Here is a 21,653-nt window from a genome sequence, read left to right on the forward strand (position 1 = left end):
ATATACAGCATCGTGCCCAGTGTTAGATTAATATTCTGGTCAGCATAGACCAGTTAATTCGCCTAAGACAAAGTAAGTTAGAAAATATTGTTGAAAAATTTCTATATCTACGTAATAAACAATTTGAAAACTATAAAAGCCCTCTAATGGATAAATGAGAAATAGATAAGGACCACATTACTAAAGGATGTTTTCACATAACAAGTTAACACTTAATATATCTGCAGAGAAAAGGAGAACGCTTTTTAAAAACATTTGTATGCCACTAACCCTCGCTCGGTAGTCGTACATTTAGTCATGTTTCAGAATTAAAGTGACAGAACTGTTGAATATTATTGTACATCAAACATGTATGCTCTTAGAATGCAGAATTATAAAGATTCTAAGGAGGTTGATTTATTATTTCTGTTTTTTCATAATTCAGAGAACATGTATTTGATTTACAAATATAATAGTACTTTTGATATTTAATTGACAAAATTCAGTCTAGAAAAAATATGTTGTGAAACATTTTCTGTAATCCCCTTGTGATGTAGTGTAGTGGAGGATGGTAAAATACTGTACTGTTTTCATTTATTTAGGAATTTTATTATCAGTACGATCTTTTATCCGATGATTTCGTCAGTTTCATGATATCTAAAAAACAGAAAATGATTTATTTATAAGATATTAAAATTAATTTTGCAATAATGTATAAAAGTAAATCTTAAAATATAATAGATAAGTTTAAGTTACAACATATTTGATATGTTTTATTTCAAAAGTAACAGCATTTCTTAATCGATGTTAAAATATTTTCACTGGAATTTTTTTTTGTAAATTGATCAAATCCTGAGCTAATGGTATCCTATTGTGTTTTGAAATGATGATATACTATCATTAAAATCATCATTAAATAAAAGACTGCTGCTACCTTAACACAAAGTGAATTGTGACCATAATGTATAACAAATACATAATTGGAAAGTAATATAATGTGTTAACATAAAATGTACAATAATAGCACAAAATACTGTATGTTCGAGGACAACACACGTCAAATATATCATAACGAAAGCATACTTTTGAAGGAATTATGGCAAGACTAATATATTAACACATTACACGACAAGAGATATCGCCAATGTTCATATCCAAAATCATTAATATCGAGTATCGTGGACTATTCAAACTCAGTTTACAAAGACCGTATTATGCCTTAAGCGATAAAAAGTCACAAACACTGACTATATTGTAATGCTAAGTTAATAATGTCTATACTATACATGTGTGCCTCAAAATTTGCGAATGTTGTCACCTATGTGACGAAACAACGACAGCTATTCTATAAAACGAACGGTTGTACGGGACTTACATATAAACATTAGGAGATGTAGTACAATTAATAAATGGAATATAGACCAAGCCACAATTAATAGAAAAATTTAAGGCCTTTACCAATGAACGATCTTACATATATACCTACATGTGGTGATAAATCCACGTTAAGTGACAACATTCGAACAGTTTGATGCACACATGTATAGTATACATGTATATTGTATTCTTACATTTTTTCACATACAAACGGATGAGAAACCATGCAGTCGTTGTCATCCCATCTGTATTGCCAACGGTGGTACATGTCCAGACAGTTTTGTTTTGATTGACCATTGGGCTCACCTGGACCCCATGCTGTGTAATTGAAAGCAATATCAGTTAAAGACCAAACCCAGCTCCCTTCCTTCACATCATCACGTCCACCAAGCCAATAATTATCGGCTACAATAATGAAAAGTAAAAAAGCTATAGCGATAAATCATACAGAAATATCCGATACAACAATTTAAATGGTCCGTTCTTGTAATTGCCCTTTTCAAAATAAATTATAAATGAAGCAGTATGATGAATAATTTATAACTGACCAAACATTAACAATTGTAAATAGTATAAACATCAACATAGAACCTATTGAACTATGATATATTATGTAAAGTGTAATTCTTCGAATGTGTAAGGAAAAGTTTATGATATATTGTGTATTGTTTTTATTCATGGTTGTTTGTGTATCTTGTAATTGTCGATAGTGTCTGGTGTTGATTGCAAAATCACAATGTATGCATGGTATATGTTCTTAAATGATATCACTAAACAAATTGACTTTTTCTTTTCCAAAATATCCACTGTTATCAAGGGTGCAACATTGTTGATAGACAAACTATTTTATGGTGGTAGACATGTTATATTAATCACTGTGGTTGATATGCAATATTATTTATATTACATGTATTACGCAGGCCTGGTAACGTATTTTCTTTATGGTATACTTAATTGATAATGTTTTAAGTAGAACATTCCAATGAGATGATGCTTTTTAGAAGAAGAAATATACACGGACCTGACAGTTTTTAATTAGATGTCTTCATAAGCATCTATAGATATCGTCCTAATAGCATTCGGCTCTTCAACTAATATTATTACCTAGGATGAACATCGACTTGATATGAACACATTCGTGTACTAATCAATAAAACGTTTTTTTTATTGTTAATATGACATAATATGGGATGAATTATGTAAGCTGATACTGACATTATAAAGTTGACACTGGATATAAAGGGTATGTAAAGGAGACAACAACCCGACCAAAGAACAGAAGGTCACCAATGGGTCTTCAACTCGGCGAGAAAATCCCACACCCGGATTTCGCGGGAAAATGTAAACCATGAATTTTTATTTTTAGGGAAACATGAACTCTATTTTAGCTGTTAATCAGACTTTTGCAAAACCAGTCTTCAAACATGTAAAATATTCACGAAAATGTTATTTTTCTCAATCCACGAAAACTGGCATCCAGGAACAAAAATTAATCCACAAAATTTATAATATTACGTGTGTACATATGTATTTTGTATAACGTACATTGATACGAGTTACATATTTATTACTTTATTTGGTAAATGTAGTTTATCATAAAACACGTACTTTTATTAGAACGTATTGCCACATCTATAAGAAAATCTGACTGCGCTTTTGATGTGACTTCAGCAAGTCTTGCATCATGTCCTCTACAGGAACCCTATTGAAAGAAAATACTTATTGATTAGTTATACACTTGAGGTTTTGAGCGGTTAAGTGGTATATATGTATATGTATACATAATTGGTCTGTATCGATCCTTAAATAGATACATATAAAACAATAACTAATATAGAGTTTGACACCGTTTAACCAATTCGAAAACAACAGGTATTTATACTTTCTGATTCTTAGTTACCTCTTTATTGAATCAATAGGAGTACAAATGACAGCCAATCACTTCTTCTAATTCAAAGTTATGTATTGTGCAAGTTAATCACATACCTGTGCGAGATACCAATTTAAATTCTCGGAACTAAACAGGTAGCACGATTCTTCATGATGAGTCCAGCCTGATGGACACTCACAATTGACAGCCCCTATGCAATCAAAAAGAATTGATATGCCATGGGTTCTTTTTACTGAAACCTATTACTTAACTCTAGTAGTGACATTTATCTCAAGTGCATTCAAAACTGTTTTCAGCCATATTTAACTACATATTGTGCGACAATGTACATCAATTTGATACCTTAACATCAAATATATATTATCCGTTTATATGTCAAAAATTCTATGTTTTTCAGATCTCAGACAAGGTATATAAGCCCTAAGCCGGGAATGTTACAGCATATTCCCTGTCTGAGACCTATTAACACATATACTACGGACAACCCCTGTCTCAATGATTTTCCCATTGCAAGTATTTGTTAGCCATTCACAATGCAGCATATATTTTCATTACAAGTGCATAGTTTCTTTTTTCTTAATAATTCAAAAATCAAATAAAATGCACCAATTTAACTTAAGGTGGCTCGTGGGTACAAAAATTTCAGCAAAAAATTAAACCTTTATTTTTTCATTACAAATTTTATTTTTTACACTATTAGTTATTACTTTATGATATGGTACAAAAATCAACCCAAAAACTCGATTCGGCTTGACCCCAGATGACTTTTAAAATGTTTATATCATTGAAAAAGCTCCAAATTATCTCCCTTTGGTGCAAAAATGTCATTTTTTGGCATTAAATTTGAAATATCTTTTTTAACTCATCGGTGACATATATTTTTTATTATTGTTTTCAAATAGGCTGTACATAAACTAAATAATTGTAAATTTTAAGTGTTTTCTGTAATTAGGTTTTTTTATTTCGATATGACCTCTATTTATCCTATTAGTTCAACAGGAAAAAAGGATATTAACAAAAATGTTTGCTTCTTCCGGAGGCAGATTGTGAGCTTAAGTGAACGGTGACCCAATTTTTTTCATTTCATTTTTCTTTTAAGTATATGATAAAGTTCATTTATAAAAAAAAATATAGGGAAATCCTATATCAGAAAAAAAATGATTTATACCCATGAGCCCCCTTAACAAACTTTTTTTCCGTTAGGAAAATATTTTCAATAAAGCTTATAGATTATATCAGAAAAAGTAGTATAAATGCCAATCAGACAACTTTCCATTCAAGGCACGGTTTATAAAAGAAAACCATTATTGGTCAAAGCATGGTCTTCAACACAGAGCTTTGTTTGTTAGTGTCTTCGTTTTTACAACACATACATATTAATGGCAAACTCAACCTGTTCAATATCATCGGTTGCACATACGCTAAGGATTTTGTAATTACCGTGAACATTTTTTTTATCGTGTTTGTAATAATTTCTTAAACTTTAAACAATAAATTTCGGCAGTTTATAAACGTATACTCACATCTCTTTTTTGTTATCCTATCACAAACCTCGACACATAAGTTATCCGTAATATAAATAGATATATTTTTCGTTATTCATTTGGATTAGACCGCTGGTTTTCACGTTTGAATGGTCAATGATGGTTTTACACTAGAAATGTGTTCCGCCCTTTGTAGCTTGCTGGTCGTTGTAATCAAGGCTCCATGCTGACGACCGTGCATTGACCTATAATTATTTACTTGTATACATTGGTACGTACTCATACCAAATCTTCCTATATTTATATCATATGTCAAATAAACGTATCGAAGTGTTGAACATTTATTTTACTTTGCATTTAACATATCGTTATCTAAATGTGACAACCAAAAACGCGAAAACAAATATAGCCCACAAGGTACATTTAATTTAGAATTTAAACTGTTTGTATAAAGCACATACTACACAAAGTCATATGGAATCACATTAACGAATAGCTTGTTTTATGCTTATGAGATCCTCTTAAAAAGTATACTGTATAATCAATTGTTAACTTACCAAAAGATGCAATGCAAACTAAAATGCCAGTAATAAGATCACATGCACTCATTGTTAACAATTTATCTAACCTTGTTCCATTTAACTTGCTGATAAGATTTAAATTAGCCTAACTATACAGTCCGCCAAAAGTTAAGCACCGCCTATTGTTATTGCATCGAAGTTTTTTTCCGTTTTAAAAAATAAATTTGTTTCTCGGAAAAGAGAAATCATTTGTGTAGCAATTTTGCTAAGGTATACGATAAACAAACCACAAATTTAATTTTAGTCACTGATGAAGGTAATATGCATTAAAATTTTGTGTTCATAGAAATAGTGTAAATTTAAAAAAATAGAAACGGACTGTGATTTTATTTTATTACAATAATTACTCATCAAATATCATTTAAATTTTCTACAAATAATCTGTAGTATGTTCGGCCAATTCGATGTCAATATTCGAATCAATAGCATGTGTAACAACCTCTTTTCCGGTACAGCTACATAAAACGGCGTCTCATACTCTGTACAAACCTTTTGAACTTCAGTTGAGGAACTCTATTCCATTCATCAACAATTTCAAATCTTGAATCGCCTGTAAATTTATTCTTACTATCAAGTATATATCTTCAAACTTTTCTGGCAGCTTTGGCTAGGATGAAGCTTTTATCGTCATGACAATAAGCCATGACATATTTCAGAACGTACTTATGTATTTGTTTACAATCATGAGAACGACGCTACCTTTCATGTGTGGATGCTGTATATCTTCTATAGCAGATAGTTTCCAATTTTTTTAAGAAGCGTTGCATAAATGATTCCTTCCAAGACACCGTCGAGTTGCTAAAGACGTTTACTGTACAATTGAGCGATATCAGTAAGCTCAATGATTGGCACAATATATGTACAAGACTGTGAGCCGTCGATCGATGTATTATATTTATTCAATTCAATGGATAACCGATTCCTGACGGCTGTTTTCTGTTCATTATTGTTACATTTTTACATACGTTCCGCCGTACTGTGGCCTATAGTTCATTTTTGTGTTATTTGGTCTTGTGAAGAGTTGTCTCTATGGCTATCGTATCGTATCTTATTTTTATATATATTATGAGTCTTGCCCATTGTTGTATAACATACATTGATATATTGCTGTTACATGCAGGTTATTATGTCTCTAGTGCAGAGTGGCTATCAAATACTCCTTTTTTATTTTTATTTAAAATCCACATTTATAAATTTACAAGCTTTGTAATCACATTAAAAACCTGACGACAAGTTACAGTTCGACACACATGCATAACCTTGCAGCTTTCTTCAGTTTAAATTATTTTTTCGGCTTCCTCTGACAAGGACAACAGTAAAAATTGACATTTGCAATTATAATATATTGTTTGTTTGCTGTTTTGCGATAAGACGTGTCACGGTACTTGTCTATCCCAAATTCACGTGTTTGGTTTTGATGTTATATTTGTTATTCTCGGGGGATTTTTTCTGATGCTTGGTCCGTTTCTGTGTGTGTTACATTGTAGTGTTGTGTCGTTGTTCTCCTCTTATATTTAATACGTTTTCCTCAGTTTTAGTTTGTTACCCCGAATTTGTTTTTTGTCCATGGATTTATGAGTTTGAACAACGGTATACTACTGTTGCCTTTATTTACCATGTTTACTACATATTTACTTAATTCACCTCGAGGCTTGGTCTGTTGTTGTAACATTATGTTATTAGGTCTTTGGTGGAGAGTTTTCTAAGTGGCTATCATACACTCCTTTTCTTTATTTTTTTAATTGAGAATGCACATTTATAAAATAAAAGTTTTGTATTCACATCAAAAACCTAACCACAGATTACAGGTCGACACACATGCATAACCTTTCAGCTTTCTTCAGTTTAAATTATTTTTCGGCTTCCTCTGACAAAGCCAACAGTACACAAAAAAATGTGGAGTATATTTATATTTGGCTGTCAGTGGTCGAGAAAAAGCTTATAATAGAATAAAACTTCTATGCACCGAATATGTCCTGTTTATTTTTTCCCCATTTCAATGCAAGATAAACTAGCCAATTATTTGGTCTGAGACAGGGTATCTAAAAAAAATATTCATTTTATTTTAATAATGAAGCACATGTAATAATTTTAATTTTGTGAGACCACATTTAATATACCAAAATGAGCGTCATATAATAACATATAGTCTTTTATAAAAAGAAAACGATTGTTGACTTAAACTGCAAGTAATCAGGGTAAGCATACATAGGACAGTTGTTTTCATTTGTTCTATTAGTTGGTACGGTTGAACATTTGATTTTTTGTTCAGATTGCATTAATTTCTCAGTATTTGAATTTATAATGGAGTTAATACTCCTTAACAGATGAATGTCGCCAGAATAAATAAGAAAGCTATACATGTGCATATTGTATAATTATCGGCAGTGTTGAAGTCGTATGCTCGCGTCTGTATTTGTCGACATTTCGACAAGAATAAAATTTTCTCTGAACTCTCTGTTTTGAAACCATTTTGTGACACATTTATATTTCATGAACAGGAAGCCTTCATTTTTCTTAGACTTATTTTAACGTCGTTGTAATTGACACACAAAAGCAATACCAATATATGTATATTTAAACAAAATGATACTGTGTCACTTGGTGGACAGAAATATGTACATTTGTATGTAGGTGTTAAAATCGAATGAATAGAACATGACAATAAGTGTATACATAAATCAATCACTGTGCTACATGTAGTAATACATTCCTGTTATAGGTTGCACTTTGTAAATACAGCTGTTTCTCAAAACACGCCTCCTTTGGGAGATCTTAAATATTAATAGAAAATTAATGTTGTTTACGTACTGGTTCCCAGTTATGCTCTCTGTGTTCCATCTCACAGAGACATAACTTGGGAATGTTATCAGTAAATATGCATGTGCATATTGTTTACATTAAAATCTGTAGTAACCTTTCATTCGAGGTAGGGGTGTTTAAGAAAATTAGTGATAGTTTAAACTCTGAGAAGTTCAGGGCATATAAACGTTGAAAATATGCCACACACCCTATATTTTGACCTTTGAAAAAAATTGTGGTGCATATGAACTTTCAATTCTAGGATAAGATTTTTTTTAAAACTTCATAGTGAAAGTGGTACAGTTTTAGCCGTAAAAGGAGTTCCTATGGGAAATAGCATTGTCAATATTTACAGAAATGCAACCTATAATGCAAAAAATCAGAATTTCGAAAGCAAATTAAAAAAAGAATGAAAAAAAGCAACGTTAAAAAATAGATAAATAGATAAACATGTAGTAGTGTAAACTATGATCATAGACCAGCTATAAACAAAAATGTAATTTCATATCCAACTTGTAGATGGAAATGACCAACTCACTTTTTTTCGCAAATGTAATACTGAGAAGAACTACAATTTGCGTCGTTCCATTTCCATTGATGACCGACAAACATATCAACGCAGTTTTCGTATCTGTAGCCATTTGGTTCTCCTGGTCCCCATTCAGAGTATGTAAATACTCGGTCTGAAGAAGACCAAAACCAGGTCCCATCAATAGCATCGTCCCGTCCACCAAGCCAGTAGTCAACACCTAGACAGAATTATTAAAAAGATCATGTGATATAGAAGTATGAAAATATCTCAAGGCATCTATAATGAGTGTATTTGAACAAAGATATTTCACCTTTGAATGTTGAACATAAAGCGACATTCTTAGTTTAATATTTTCAAAAATCTTAATCAATTGAAATCATCTAAACGAATACATACTTTTATCTAATAATTTTGCTACAGATATCAGATAATCAGATAAATCTTTTGTTTCAACCTCAGCAAGTCTCGCATTATGTGCTCGACACGAACTCTGCAATACATAAAAGCAACTTATATCAACAATTGATAAAAAAAAATGGAGATGTGGACTGTGGTAAATGTCATGATGATGTATTAGTTGTGACTTTACCCTTGACAGTTTTTCTGATAAAAAAAAATAGAAACGGCTACCTATATGTACCGCCAGTTTATCACAATGAGGTCTTGATTAATAATTTTTGAACAAGTATATGTTCTATAAAATAAGGTGTTTGTGTCTTCCTTTTTGTTTTGTTTTTTAAGCGGGATTTAAAAGGAAACTGCTGGTCTCTTGTCGATTTTTTGGGGTATTTATTCATGTACAAATGATACGTTTAACCACATGAAACACGTTATAATTATTATTGTTTTCATATCTTCAAATGAAAACAGAATGTTATGCGTATGTACTTATTCTGTAATATGTCTTCATACGAGAAAATTTCGGTTCCATGACATTCAAATTTCAAAGAAAAGAAGACTGATTAAACACATTTGGCAAAACTTTTAGGAATTTTTGATCCTCAATGCTTTTTAACTTTGTACTTTATTTGGCCTTTTTAACATTTTTTGATAGATTCGAGCCTCACTGATGAGTCTTTTGTAGACGAAACGCGCGAATTGTGTATATATAAAATTTAAATCCTGGTATCTATGATGAGTTTATTTGTTTATAAGCTATGAATGTGTAAGATTAATGTAACTATTGAACAACAAACCTTACAAATATTGAAAATCTTAGGATCATCTAATACAAAATGTATTGAATTCAAATAACAAATTATTCAAAAGACATGTGTCGATTCATGCCGTCTAATATTTTAGAATACCCAAACATGTTTTCATTTTAACAATTAGTGGTTATCTGTAGACTATCTAACTTTGAAAGAATTGATCAAACGAATGTTATTTTATTATTTACTTCAATCTATGACATGCACGAAAACACATTTAGTAAGCGTTCATGGTTAAACAATTTTAATCTGTTCAGTCCTGTAAGCGGAAGGTGTTTTTCAACTGGTGTTGAGTTAAATCAGATTAAGCATGTTCCGCGCACGTAGCATCTGCAATTTTGAAATGAAATACTGTTTAATTGTGTTTAATACATGCATGTAACATGAAGCTTAAGTACTATACCAAAGTGTAGGCATTTGGCACATGAAGCTACTAGTATAATTACCGTATCCAAATTTTTATCGATTACATGCTCTATATATAGAACTTAGAAGATGTGGTTTAAGAGTCAAGGAGAAAACTCTCCATCTAAGTCATAATTTATAAAAGTGGACCACTGTAGGTCAAAGTACGGTCTTCAACACAGAGCCCTGGGTCGTATCGAACAAACCAACGGTCTAATCTATTTAAACAAAAACGAGAAACACACCAACAAACGACAACTACTGAACATCAGATTCTTGACTTAGGACAGGTGCAGCGGATTTACACGGTATATTCATGTTTGTATTATTTGTTTTTTTTTTACAAGATATTAGTGTGTATATAATTTATTAAGACACACAAGAGAACAAACACCATACGACAAGGCTTGATCTGAATGATTATACTACTACACTCAGTTGGTAGTTTAGTTGTAGATACATACATGTTCTTCAATGGTGTGTTTTATTGGTGACTTTTAGCACTGACTTACACTGGTTACTTTAAACAATGACTAAACACTGACTGGAATTTGATGCGACTATCATATAAGTGAGAGGTTTGGTGATATAAAACTAGGTTCAATCCACCATTTTCTACATTTTGAAATGCCTGAACCAAGTCAGAAATATGTCAGTTGTTGTCCTTGCGTTTGATGTATCATCATTCGATTTTTCACTTTGTTTAGGGACTTTTCGTTTTGAATATTCCTCAAAGTTCGGTATTTGGTGATTTTACTTTTTTACATGCACATCAACGTTCTTCTTGTATCTCTGCTCAATAAAGTTGGAGTTTACATTGAGTATTGATTATTACCGTGTACCTTGATAGTTCTGTTTTTATCTGTTTGTTCGTTGCATGTTGTATTTCAAAGTCCCATGGTAAAAGTGCATACAAGTTCGACGAAGATATAACACATGTTTATCATGTAATGTGTTTTTTAATCTTCTTATTTGCACTTAAATTTCTATAGGAAACCAGTTACAATATTTCAGCGTGTTATGGCTAACGCATGTAGCATATTCATTAAATGGTGTGTGACTCCAGAAGCAAGACGTACATATGAAATAAAAATTGGGACATTGAAAGTGTTGTAATATGATTATAGGGTACGTAGGAATTTGGTTATACATTACGAATAAATAAACATTAAGTTCAAGTCTTCCTTTCCGCTTTAAAGTTTAAATAAGATACCTGTGCAGTGTACCAAGATAAATGTTCTTTGCTGAAGAGGTAACATCCTTCCTTAAAATGTAGCCATCCTAGTGGGCACTCAGACTGAACAAATCCTAGAAAAAACATGTATGGTGCGTCCAATGATAATTATATGAATGATGCTATTTGTAAAATGATAACGGTTAAAAAAGTAAAATCACAAAAATACTGAACTACGAGGGAAATTCTAACCTTATAGTCCCTAATCGAATGTCAAAATCAAAAGCTAAAACACATCAAACGAATAGATAACAACGTTAACTGTCATATTCCGGACTTGGTACAGGCATTGTCTTATGTAGAAACTAGTTTAATAGCTAACTAAAAGAGTTGTTTTAACTGATTGGATTTTGCTCTTAAATATTTAATGCTCGCTTGGCTAATTAAGGATACAACACTCTCCCAGGTTAGGGGAAATATATGGCACCATTCTACATGTGCTTGTCCTAAACCAGCAACCTCTATAACAGTGGTAATCTTTTGATACTGCTTTCCATATTTGTTTTTCGTATATACGACCGTGTATGGACCTTTATCTTACCTCCTATACATTTCCAGGAATATGATTGGTTAAAAGCGTCCGCGTGCAAACCGTGTATATTTGATATTAGGTTAGTAGGGATGCGGGGCTTATCTCATACACGGTTAGTAGTGGAGTTACGTCCCTTTATATTCCTTATTAGGTAAGAAGGGGGCGGGGCTTATTTCATACACGGTTAGTAATGGTGTTATGTCCCTTTATAAAAAACAAAACGGTACTGAGAAAAAATCTTTAAAGTTCCAACAGACGAATAAATTGACGATTAAGATTGAAATAAAAACACATTTAAACCTTACAAGTCGTTATTGTTGGCATCTGTTTTTGTAGGATCAATGGAAGTATTTTCTTAGTGCTAACAGTATTGAAGACTTGCTCATTTTGAGAATCACTAGTCTTAATTTCACACGTTAAGATAGTCGGTAAGATAAATTCGTTACATAGTGTGCTAGTGACCTAATACGGTATATATGGGGTCAGTAAATTCCATATGGGATTCGCTCTCACCCCATATGGAATTTACTGACCCCATATATACCGTATTAGGTCACTAGCACACTATGTAACTAATAATATATGTAGTTGTTAATTTCTATGTCATTTTGTCTCTTTGGGAATTATGTCATATCTTTTTTTTATTTTACGTATAATTCTGCTACTCATTAATGTTAAAAATTGAGATTGGAAATGTGGTATGTGTTAACGCGACAACACCCCGACCATAGATCAGAAAACAGCAGAAGGCGACCAATGGGTCTTCAATGAAGCGAGAAACTCTCGCACCCCGAGGCGTCCTTCGGCTGGCCCTAAACAAATATGTATACTAGTTCAGTGATAATGGACGTCATACTAAACTTCAAATTAAACACAAGTAACTACAATTAAAAAACTTACAAGACTAACAAATGTTATGCATACATGTATTTAGTTTCTGTAGTTTTTTTATAAGCATCAACCATCAAATTATATTTCTAATGACATGTACGTTACCTAAAACTGCAATAAAATACCAGATATGAACCATGCTGTAAGTGCAATTTTGTGTTCTTATGATTAAATATACTGACGATACATATAAAAGATAAGGACACTATCTTTGACATATTCTATCTATATATTACCAATCTGTGTGAAATTCATTATTATGATAGATATATATATATATATATATATTCTCCAATTAGACAACTGCTGTATAAACATAGGAATAGACTGTACAAATAAGTACATCCTTTTAACTGTTATCACTTTTCTATTTTGAGTGAATGAGTATACTTTAATTACTGTGTCCAGCTTCCAACTACACTTCGTGTTCCGTGCTAAAGTCAATATCTATAATTTTAAAAGACAAGAGACTAGTTCAAAATTATGAAAAGTTGCTTAAAGTATAAATCATTTTGGTTTCAATGAGCATTCTAAAAAATAAAAGCGTTAGATTTTTTTAATGTTTGGTAAATACGATATCATGATTAACTGAATCGATATCTTAGCACATGCAAGTAATTGATTTTCATAAATATTGATATTTATTGATTGTTAATGTTATATAAAATGTTGCTATCTGTCTTTTATCCAGACAGGAAATATTTACACTTGATGCGTCAAACATTCATGTTATACTTAAGGATAATTTCCTTTCATCTATAACATCAATCCTATACTATCTAGTTGTGTTTGATCTTGTATGTATTTGATACTGCAATCACTTAAGCAAATACAAGATCAATGCTTACTTTATTCCTATGTTTGAATAGACATATTATAGTATATCATGTATATTGTGATAAGATATATAATTTAACCAAGATATAGGACATAAAATATTACATTTTGAAGGTAGGATATTTAAACTATGTCACTAAATAAAACAATTTCGTCAAATATCTCAACAATATCTTAAATAAACATTTCATAGTAGTGGAAGATATCTTAGGGACAGTGTAAACTCCTCATTTGAAAATAGAATTGGCAAAAAACGACATAAAACCGAAGAATAATTACTACTGCACAATACTACAAAGTCAACTTAAGACTCGGTAACTTGAATATAAAGATACGTTTGTTCCTGCTTTATGTTCAATTTCAAATGATGTCGTATCGACTATAATTATGAGGTACATTTTTACCTCTAACCGTATGAAACAGTATAGAGTGTCTGTATTATAAATGCAAAGCATACGCGAAATTTAACATTGACATGAAACAGTCCTGTTTATTGTGAAGACCTGTATATTGCTCCGTATATTTCATTCTGTTATTTTTTGCTGTTGTGTGCCTGTTCCCTTGATTTCTTTCTAGCAATTTCGTGTTATCATCATTTGTATTCTAACTCGTCTGCTTGGATTTAACATCATGGACATGCATACTCATGCATTTTTATTTACACATCTCCTTCTCTTACCCATAAGATTTCATCTGAAGTATGTCCAAACCTGTTTAAAAGTTTAATCTATCCTTCGTGAATTTGACCAACGTGTTTGTCATATCACACACATGAACTGTAAATAACGCCATTGATTACGCGACGATTTTTATTGAATAAATTAATGGAGAATTCGAACATGTGTCGCAAAGGTGTCACATATTTAAACGGTTAATAATTGCCATATGGTAGCCAACACCTTAGTCTTAATGTATGCAACCCATCAAAATTAAACAAAAGTACTAAAATTAGAAATAGAAAGACCAATCTGTAAAATAGAATTACCATCAAAGTCATTCAAGAACAGTGTCTGCAAAATATGATTATACGAACAAATTTATCTGTACAATGACAAATAATATTTAAACCAAAATGGCAAAAGCAGAATAGTTTTAAGTAACATCCCCTTATTTGAAGGACTGGCTACCGAAGTTATTGATTACAAAATAAACTTTATATGTGATTGAAAAAAAAAATAACATACAAGGTAAATATTCTGTTATATTCGTGCTGTTCATATTCTCTTATGTTTGAATAAAAAGATTAGTTTGAAGAGAAAAATAAGAACGATTATGTTTGGACTCTGTGGACGGACTGTGTTACATATCACATTGCCCGAATTTTATTGTTCTTCATTCGTGATCACGTGAATTGTTTATCGACACATTTGTATATCTTGTAGGTGTATATAAATAGTCTGTACGCTCTTTAGAGAAGTTATTTAAACGGGAGACACTAGTATAAGAAGATCAGAAATTCCTATTCATGTACATTGATGTAAAGCAGTAAATGTACATGTAAGTAGAGCATATGAAACTGTTTGTTTTTTTTATTAAAGGAGGGATCTGAAAGCTAAATTTGAAGGGAAACTTTCGTTGAATAAAACGGTAAGAAAAGGTAGTTTGAAATACCTTACATGTCAAGCTAAGACTGCGGAATAATTTTCGTTAGAGTGAATATTTTAAGATAAAGCCCACAGAGCTCTTCTTTTATTTACAACTAATTAACCGTTTCACTCCAAATTCATCCTGTAGTTGCAACAGGCTTTTCTTTATAGTCTATCTGGTCCTTAAAACATTTAGCAACTGACCCAGTTGAACGGTTTGACAATAGGGAGGTCAATCTTGAAATTTATCATTATGATTACATTTTGTCAAATGTAGTCGAATTAACGCAACAATAAATCAGTAAATCTGATTCAGGAAAGTAAAGAATAAGATTGAAAATGTTCGATGCAGATATATCATTTCTACAGCAGTTGTAAAAACATTCACGAATGTGCCCTACCGAATTAGACTATATACCTGATTAGTACGTATATAAGCAACACGATGGATGCCACACATGGAGCACAGGCCTCGACAATAACGCTTGTCCGATTGTCCGGTACCAGAGGTAAAAAAGGTCGGACAAGTAAAAGCTATACCAAGCTTGTCCGATGGGACAAGTAGAATCATTCTGCAGAAAAAAATGTAATCCAACTTTGATGAACAAAGTATAATTATTTACAAAAAAACAAGAAAAGGAGATTTGTTTGACATCTTTCCTTTTTAAACTAAAACTAATTGAAACTTTTTATTTCTCAAGACCTCTCAGACTTGCAATCGATAATTTAAAACTGGTTCTTTGTCAAGTACTTTTAACAGGTAAAAAGCACACTTTTCTCGGAAACCAGTCTTACCGATCCCATTCAACCATGTGCTTTTTAGATAAGGTAACATTAAAAGACAGTTCGTCACCAACTCGGAAATGATTCGGCTCAAAGTTTAATAGACAGTTGGGCACCGTAGGAGACATATTTCATAGACATGACTTATAGACAGTTTGGCAAGGCAGTAGACATTTCTGGACCAAGACAAATCAGAACCTCTTTTCCTACTTATTTTGTTGCTTTATAATAATTAATACCAATGTCCATATGTATTTTTTAAATAAGAATGAGGAAATTATTTACCAAAAAAATCATCAAATCATGTTTGATCTTTATGTAGAAAAAACAATACTTGCAATGCAGTGACCTATAGTTGTTAATTACTGTGTCATTTGGTCTTTTGTTTCATTGACAATAATACCTCATATTATTTTTATTGATTGCATTTGAATAAACTTTTTCAACTTTTAAAAAAATAGGATAAAAATCCAATGAGTTTTCATTAGAGGCCAATCAGATGGTGCCTCATGTGCAGAGTATTTCAAAGGATATAAATCAAATTCTGTCAAATTTTTTTAAATTCATTTTGTTCCTTGAATCAACTTGAAATGCAAAAAAGGTTATTATTAAGATTTTTTTGGACAAGTTACAATTTCATTCGGACAAGTAAGTTTTGGTATGTACTTGTCCTACTGGACAAGTTGAAAAAAAGTTATTGTAGAGGCCTGGAGCAGGATCTGATTATTCTTTGGGAGCACCCGATACCACCACAGCTGTTTGGTGTGGTTCATGTTACTAAGTTTTTATTTTCTATGTTATGTTTTGTATACTATTGTTTGTCTATTTGTCGTTTTCTATTCAGCCATGGCGTTGTCAGTTAATAGTTGATGTATGAATTTGAATGTCCCTCATGTATATCTCATTTTTTAAGATCATATTAAGCTTAAAAATTTGTTTTACAATTTTCTGATAATAGAAGGGATGGGTTCATACGATTACGAGTCACTTAGGTCAGTTTTGTTTTTTAATTCGAAAGTATGAAAAATGGTGACCAAACTTTTTTTGTTCCGAAATGCGACATACAATTTAACAAAATGTGCATCATTTATTTTTCATATTTTCGGTAAATTAAAGAAAGAGTAGTATACCACTGTTTATAATTCATGATTTGAATTAGGCATCAACTTTACTGCTTTAAAGAATATTCAACTAAAAAGTACATTTGAACTCAAATACTGTCAAAAGCTATAGATGACAAATTCGTGTATACAAATAAAATTATCGACATTTAAATTAAGACACATATATTTATTCTTCTGCTACATGGTGCGCTTTATTATTGTAGAAGAACATGGCATCAAGTACGACTCACGTACAAACAACTGATGGAGAAAGTCCTTTTTTTAGCACAGCAGAATCAGGTATTATGGTATTTAAGTTAAGCTTACTAAAAGTTTGCATACAGCTGTACTTATTCAATGCTCAACAACGGTATGCATGTCTTTAAAAACGCGCATTGATCCTCTATGCTAGGAGATGGTGGCAACCCTTTGATTTCTGTTTGATGGTGGGGATTGTGGGACACATTTCTCTATATTGAAAATGAATATCCTGGCTTAGTAATGGCTGAAAATAAAACTTTGAATAACACTGTATGAAAATAAATTAAAGAAAGGCCAATACCATTATAAGAAAACGAAACTTGTAAGCCTATTTCGGATAAAAGATATCCTTTATCAGTATGATGATGATGACAAATGAATTATATATATCAAGTCTATGATCATGTGTTTCATACATTTAGTAATATTAGTATATAAAACATATCTAACTTTTTGTAAAATTAGCAGTATCAAATGACTCTAAATATATATGATCATTTCAGCTATTACACTAGATAAGTAGACCCATGTATGTTTACCCAGATCAATTCAATCAATATGACTCTCTGGCATACATGAAGTATGCATAATTTTGCTAGGTATCCCTGTAAAAGATTATCCATGCTAGGGTAGTTAGGAAATAAACCAGAAACACAACTAGGCTTGATTTCTCGCCAGTTATCATCATTAGTTCCTACTGACTCCAGTAAATACATTAGCAATAGAATTATTTGATTGACTATATGCTTTCATTAAATTGGTGATTTCGAATCTGGTCAAAGTTTTGATTCGTCTACCCTATATATAACTTTGCCTCATATATTCTTATTAGAAAAAAAAAAGGAACACACCTAATTAAAAGGGCATTTCGTCTAACTTTTTAACGAAATACCACCTTTGTCGAGCATTTAGTATAACGACAAATGTTCACGTCTGTTCTTGTACTGTGAACAACAAATGCATGTATTGTGTGAAAAATGCTTCCGAACCCTTCGTACTACTATCGATTTTTTTTTCAATTTGTATCTTTTATTTAACGACACTTAGTCAAATGTCATAGTTGTCTTTTTGATTTTCAGCTCATTCCTTTGTTATTGATTTTGTTTTCTCATTATGTCATAGATCAAATTCATTCGATCATTATATGTCGACTTGATTTTGTCAGTATGTCTTTTGATTGAGTTAAGCCATTTCAATTGACCGTGTATAGTTTTTCTTTCATGTTGTGATGTTACACTATTATTGCAGGTAAAGATGTAGGTTGGCACGAGTTAAAACGTTCTGCATCTGTCCTAATAGTTATCAAAAGTACCAAGTTTATAATTTAATACGGCAGGAACCTGTTGTTCAGAGGTTTTCCTTTGTCATTTTGTTGATGTGGTTCATAAATGTTTTCGTTCTTTTTTTTGTTTAGATTAGACCGGTGGTGTTCCAGTATGTATAGGTAAACACTAGTTATCTGTGTGGCCCTTTATAGCTTACTGTTTGGTGTTGTCAAAGGCTTCTTGTTGAAAGGCGTACTTTGACCTATAATAGTTATTTTTACAAATCGTTACTTGTATGGAGAGTTGTCTCAGTTGCGCTCACACCACATTATCCTATCGATTATATCGATTTATAAAGTGAGAATGTGAATATACATTTGTATATGTTCAAACGATTTTAGGTATTTTTTTTTAGTAACAACAAGCAAAAGAACAACATGCATGCCAATAGGCCCTGCATTGATGCTTTAAATACCCTTGAATTTTTACTAGCTTTTTTGTCGCTATGGAGATTTCGTATAATGTAAAGTTATCGTAGTTCTAATGGGGACTAACCGTACACCATTTATTGTGAACCTGTTTCTTTTTTGTTATGAGTTACAATAAAGGACATTGCAAAACGACATCTGATATAAATATTTCATAGTACTTTTGATATATTGGATAATCTATTCATGCTATTGGGGTTCAATACTGACGACTTCAGCATGTTCACAAAACACTCAAAATATATCACAGAACTACTCAAATTTGTTTTTCAATGTTATTTTACTTATGTTATTTTATTTCTTTTACTGATATCAGATTGCAGGGACTTTTTAAATCAGTTTTACAGTGGGTTATGTTTGGTGATTCCTACATGGAATAAAGACATACGGGAAGAGTTGAGCTCGAACTAACCATGTTAAATCACACGTCCGAATCCTCTGGTCTTTGTTTAAGAGTTAAATTGTCAAATTTTAAATGCAGATCGTTAGTGGCGTGCAATTAGACTTAATTTCAATGGCTGAAAATCTAAAAAAAAAATTGCCATTTGTGTCCCATTCCTATTTGTTTAATTTGTCGATAATGTTCTTCACATGGTACGTGATGCATGCTGTTGATGCCTACGGTCTGAACTTTTTTTGCAATGTTTTGAATTGCTCAGATTTTTTTTTAAATAAATGAACATCGTGAAACTATTTCTGCCTCTAATGTTTCTTTGAGACATACATATACTATAGTCGCCGGCTTTTTAAAGTTGTTAGTATATTTTGAAATGATTTATTTTCTTATTTATAACATGTATAACATTTTACCCATACAAAACGTCATTAAATTGTTTAAACTTTATTATAAGTCTATAATGAATTAATTTGTGTTGCCAGTTTTGTATGTATCAAGTTCAACATTTATGCCTAAAACTTAATTTTTCCCTTTAATTTGGGTATAACAGATAGTTAACAGATTAGCAAATACGTGTTTGGTCATATTTTTCTAAACATGTTGTATAGATTTGACGGCCACTGTTCTTATAATTTGAAAAAAATACATCTTTTTAACTGAAAACCTACCCCTTTTTGTGATGGCGTATAATTGATGGGTTTTCAATTTTGTTATGAAAAATTGAATAAGGAAGAGAATTGATTCATGTTTTCAATCTTTTGACTGCAAAAAAAAGGTATTTAATTTGAAATTTGATATTCAATTTTCTTTTTCCTTGATCTTGATTTTTAAAAAACTGCACTATATTTTCTTTTGTTGACCTCAGTTATTTTAAAGAAGACATATTTTCAAATCAAATGATATATGATAATGCCGTGCACTTTTGTTGACCATCACACTTTGGTCAACGGCCTATATATATAATATGACTTACACATTTTACTATGTCTTATGACTAAGCTAAAGACAATCTTTTGAATGTCTTTAACTTGTGCAAAACAATCAAAAATCTATTATATTATTTAAAAGATAATGAACGAAACGTACACGAGAACCTCGCCTCATAACAATGAACCTAAGTATCAGTTCTGGACTGGAAGAAAACTATATATGCAAATCTAACCCTTAACCTTTTTATATCCAAACGGATAACTGTTAAGAGCGCATACTAAGCAACTGAACACAATATGAATACTTATTTGGGTTTTTTTTAAAGATCAAGTTATATGATTATCTATTGAAAAACTATCCGCCAACGTCCAGAGAACATGCAATTTTTCATAAACACTATTCATGGAATCCTTATATCAGTAGCTGAATTCTCTCATTTATACTCGGTCGTATTTGAAAAAAATACAATGTAATAACATGTTTTTCCAGAAAACTGCAGCAGGTTTCTTAATAACGCTAAACTCCTATCCCAACTTTGTGCAAGCAGCCACTCGTTTCATAGTTCTAGGATTTACACAGCAGATCGATGGTACGCCAACAACTTTAACCATTGTACATTACAGAGAAAACACCCGAAATAAACTCGAAATCGATGTGCAGTCTATGACAATTGGACAAAACAAACGAAATGATTTTTTAGATTTTGAAACTGAAATGAAACAAATAGACAAGGATAATTATCCAAAATCAGAGAGGGACATAGATAATGCGTTAGAAAGAATTGACATGTGTTTAAAGCATCCTGCTGATTCTGTTATCTCGAACGAAAAAGCAATTAATTATATTCTTACTGGTGATGAAGGTGATGACCAATATAACTTCAAAAAAGACGATTCGTGTAAATGGATGAGTGAAATCAAGATGACCATACTGTCACGATCCAGATGAATTTTATAGAGTAATTCACATATTTATTCAGTCAAACTTGTATATAGATAATGATTTCGAAATTGTCGTAATGATCAAAGAATTGCACTTGCAGTCTTTGCACAGGACGCCTTTTTTCACAGTTTATTTTATACAT

General features: G+C 31.6%; 1 protein-coding gene and 1 long non-coding RNA gene across 2 annotated transcripts; both read right to left on the reverse strand.

Moving 5' to 3' along the window:
* Window positions 1-556: 556 nt before the first annotated feature.
* LOC143055667 (uncharacterized) lies at window positions 557-3,622 on the reverse strand. The gene is made up of 4 exons (XR_012972119.1): window positions 3,343-3,622; window positions 2,965-3,058; window positions 1,551-1,761; window positions 557-636 (listed from the first exon to the last, which is right to left on the reverse strand). It is a non-coding gene; the product is annotated as an uncharacterized LOC143055667 (long non-coding RNA).
* Window positions 3,623-7,277: 3,655 nt separating this feature from the next.
* On the reverse strand, window positions 7,278-13,102 carry LOC143055064 (perlucin-like protein). The gene is made up of 5 exons (XM_076228207.1): window positions 13,025-13,102; window positions 11,476-11,570; window positions 9,043-9,136; window positions 8,653-8,863; window positions 7,278-7,354 (listed from the first exon to the last, which is right to left on the reverse strand). Exons 1-5 carry the CDS (start codon window positions 13,056-13,058, stop codon window positions 7,324-7,326), a joined length of 465 nt encoding a protein of 154 aa, XP_076084322.1. The 5' UTR covers window positions 13,059-13,102; the 3' UTR covers window positions 7,278-7,323.
* Between the last annotated feature and the right edge of the window lie 8,551 nt (window positions 13,103-21,653).

The sequence above is a fragment of the Mytilus galloprovincialis genome, chromosome 12, assembly GCF_965363235.1.
Source record: "Mytilus galloprovincialis chromosome 12, xbMytGall1.hap1.1, whole genome shotgun sequence".
Taxonomy (NCBI): domain Eukaryota; kingdom Metazoa; phylum Mollusca; class Bivalvia; order Mytilida; family Mytilidae; genus Mytilus; species Mytilus galloprovincialis.